This window comes from Gymnoscopelus braueri (assembly GCF_963280865.1).
Source record: "Gymnoscopelus braueri genome assembly, chromosome: 11".
Taxonomy (NCBI): Eukaryota; Metazoa; Chordata; class Actinopteri; order Myctophiformes; family Myctophidae; genus Gymnoscopelus; species Gymnoscopelus braueri.
The window spans coordinates 28,023,674-28,025,847 of record NC_137613.1 but is presented as its reverse complement, the minus strand read 5'-3'; the positions used below and the strand labels follow the sequence as shown (position 1 = coordinate 28,025,847).

General features: G+C 48.8%; 1 protein-coding gene across 1 annotated transcript; it reads left to right on the top strand.

Annotated features, from left to right (window-relative positions):
• Nucleotides 1–1,209: 1,209 nt before the first annotated feature.
• On the top strand, nt 1,210–1,560 carry LOC308095569 (elongin-C-like; the record flags this gene model as incomplete). Its single annotated transcript, XM_080442623.1, has 1 exon — nt 1,210–1,560. One exon carries the CDS (start codon nt 1,210–1,212, stop codon nt 1,558–1,560), a length of 351 nt encoding a protein of 116 aa, XP_080298749.1.
• Nucleotides 1,561–2,174: the final 614 nt, after the last annotated feature.

Below are 2,174 nucleotides of genomic sequence, written 5' to 3'. Positions count from 1 at the left end.
CGTCAAGGCTGTAAAAGGCCGCAAATGTCGAAGGAGACGACCAGTTAGCCGCAGAGCATATTTCCTGCATCGACACCCCTCTGTAAAGGGCCCAAGATGCAGCAACACCCCGAGTAGAGTGGGCCCTCAGTCCCACCGGGACGACAGACCCAATTGCCAAGGCCAACCGAATCGCTTCCACGATCCATTTGGACAGAGTCGGTTTAGCCACCGCCTTCCTCTGACCCCGGCCAAAGGAGACGCAGAGCTGAGACGACCCACGGCCGACTGCTGTCCTCTGACAGTAGAGCCGCAAGATAGAACGGAAGCGGATGGGAGCCATGTTTTTTGACACGGTGATCCATCTGTCCTTTCCTTCTCAGAATCTGAAATCTGAAGACTGAAAACACGGTTCAGACCGTGTTCGGCACCAAAGCGCTACTCTGTGAAAACACGGTTCAGACCGTGTTTGGCACCCGATGTGTTAAGATTAAAAAAATGATAATAAGCAAAACTAGCAAATCTACAAGCTCACAACGCAATGCGATGTGTTGTGAGCGTAGATTGGCTTAGAAAATGGTCCCCCAATTCTTGGTCCCTAAATTGATGGAACTTCTAGAGATCACTGGTGTCATCAGTAAATGCCCATATATGCCCATATATGGGCAAATCAGCGTTGACATGTGCAGGTGTGATGGCCCGACACACGCCACGAATGATCTGTATATATAGTGGCATTCCGACCTCACAGCTTGCAGTTCATCATTACTGTTGCGAACGTTCAGGGCATACTTGCCAGCACTGACCTATATATGGAGATCCCCATAAATGGAGACAATCGACCTACGAAGTCGTCATAGAGACCCAAGACGTGTCATAGATACGGAGTCTGACAGCAGTGAACCCTTCCCAGAAACTCCATATATGGAGATAACCGTCACGTCCAGGACTGATGTCCTGGTCCCATATTTGGGCATAACTGACATAGGTAGCTCCATATGAGGAGATGTCTGACACTATCTGACATCACCGCAGTGATGTCAGGGGCTACCCACAGCGGGATAAAACACGCCGGATGTCATGGTTGAAGGGACTAGACCCATCGGCACTAGACCCAGTCTTAACCTTTCCAGAGCAAACCAACATCGATCCAAGCAGGATTAGTTCAACTGACAACCCAGTGTCTGAATATACCTCCTAAAAGTCTAGATAACAGATTCCGCAGATATAATGGATGGTGTTGTAGAGAAACCCTATGGTGGCTGTGAGGGGCCAGATTCCATGTATGTGAAGTTGATCTCTTCAGATGGCCATGAATTAATTGTGAAAAAAGAACATGCCTTCCTCTCTGCCACCATCAAAGCCATGCTGAGTGGGCCAGGTGAGGTTGCAGAGGATGAGGTCAATGAATTGAACTTGAAGGAGATTTCCGCTGAAATCCTGACTCGGGTCTGCAAGTTCTTCTCCTACAAGAAGTGTTACTCCAACCAGGTCGGCGATGCCCCAGACGCTCCTGAATTTCCGATTGACAAGGAAATCGCACTGGAACTGCTCATGGCTTCAAACTTCTTGGATTGCTAAAAAGCTGAAGAGGCCGTGGCGTGGCGGTCCAGGCACCCTATGCTGCAATGCCAGCCTGACAGCGTGTCGTGGGTTCGATTCCCGTTCCCGACAGGCGTGTCACCCCACCATCTCTCTCCTCATTTCCTATCAGCCTACGTTCCCTATCCCTCTCTAAACAAGACCAGGAGACCTGGTTCTGCCAGACCCAGAAAAAGTACTTTATAAGATCAGAGCACTACGTCACCGGACTTCACATGACGTGTCAGCCTGTGTCTATGCCCATGTATGGACGAAAGGGGGATAGACTTTTTTGGCTGGGGCCGGAGGACAAAGTGACCATGCCCATGTATGGACGAAACAGGTACAAAGCCTCATGTAAGCCCGACCCCTTGGGTCTGGCAATAAAGGCATAAAATGCCCCCCCAAAAAAGATGAGAGATAAATGAAACAAAATTGCATGCCATTGTTTCATTTTGCACCTGGCTTTCTATTTTCATTAATAAATGTCATGTCAGGCTCCACCAGTTACCCCAGAGAAGGTGACAAATGTTGTTACCCCAGAAATCAGCTCTCCGTCGTAAAGATTTGTTTAATTTATAAAAGATCAAGGCAAAAGCGAAGACATGGCACTG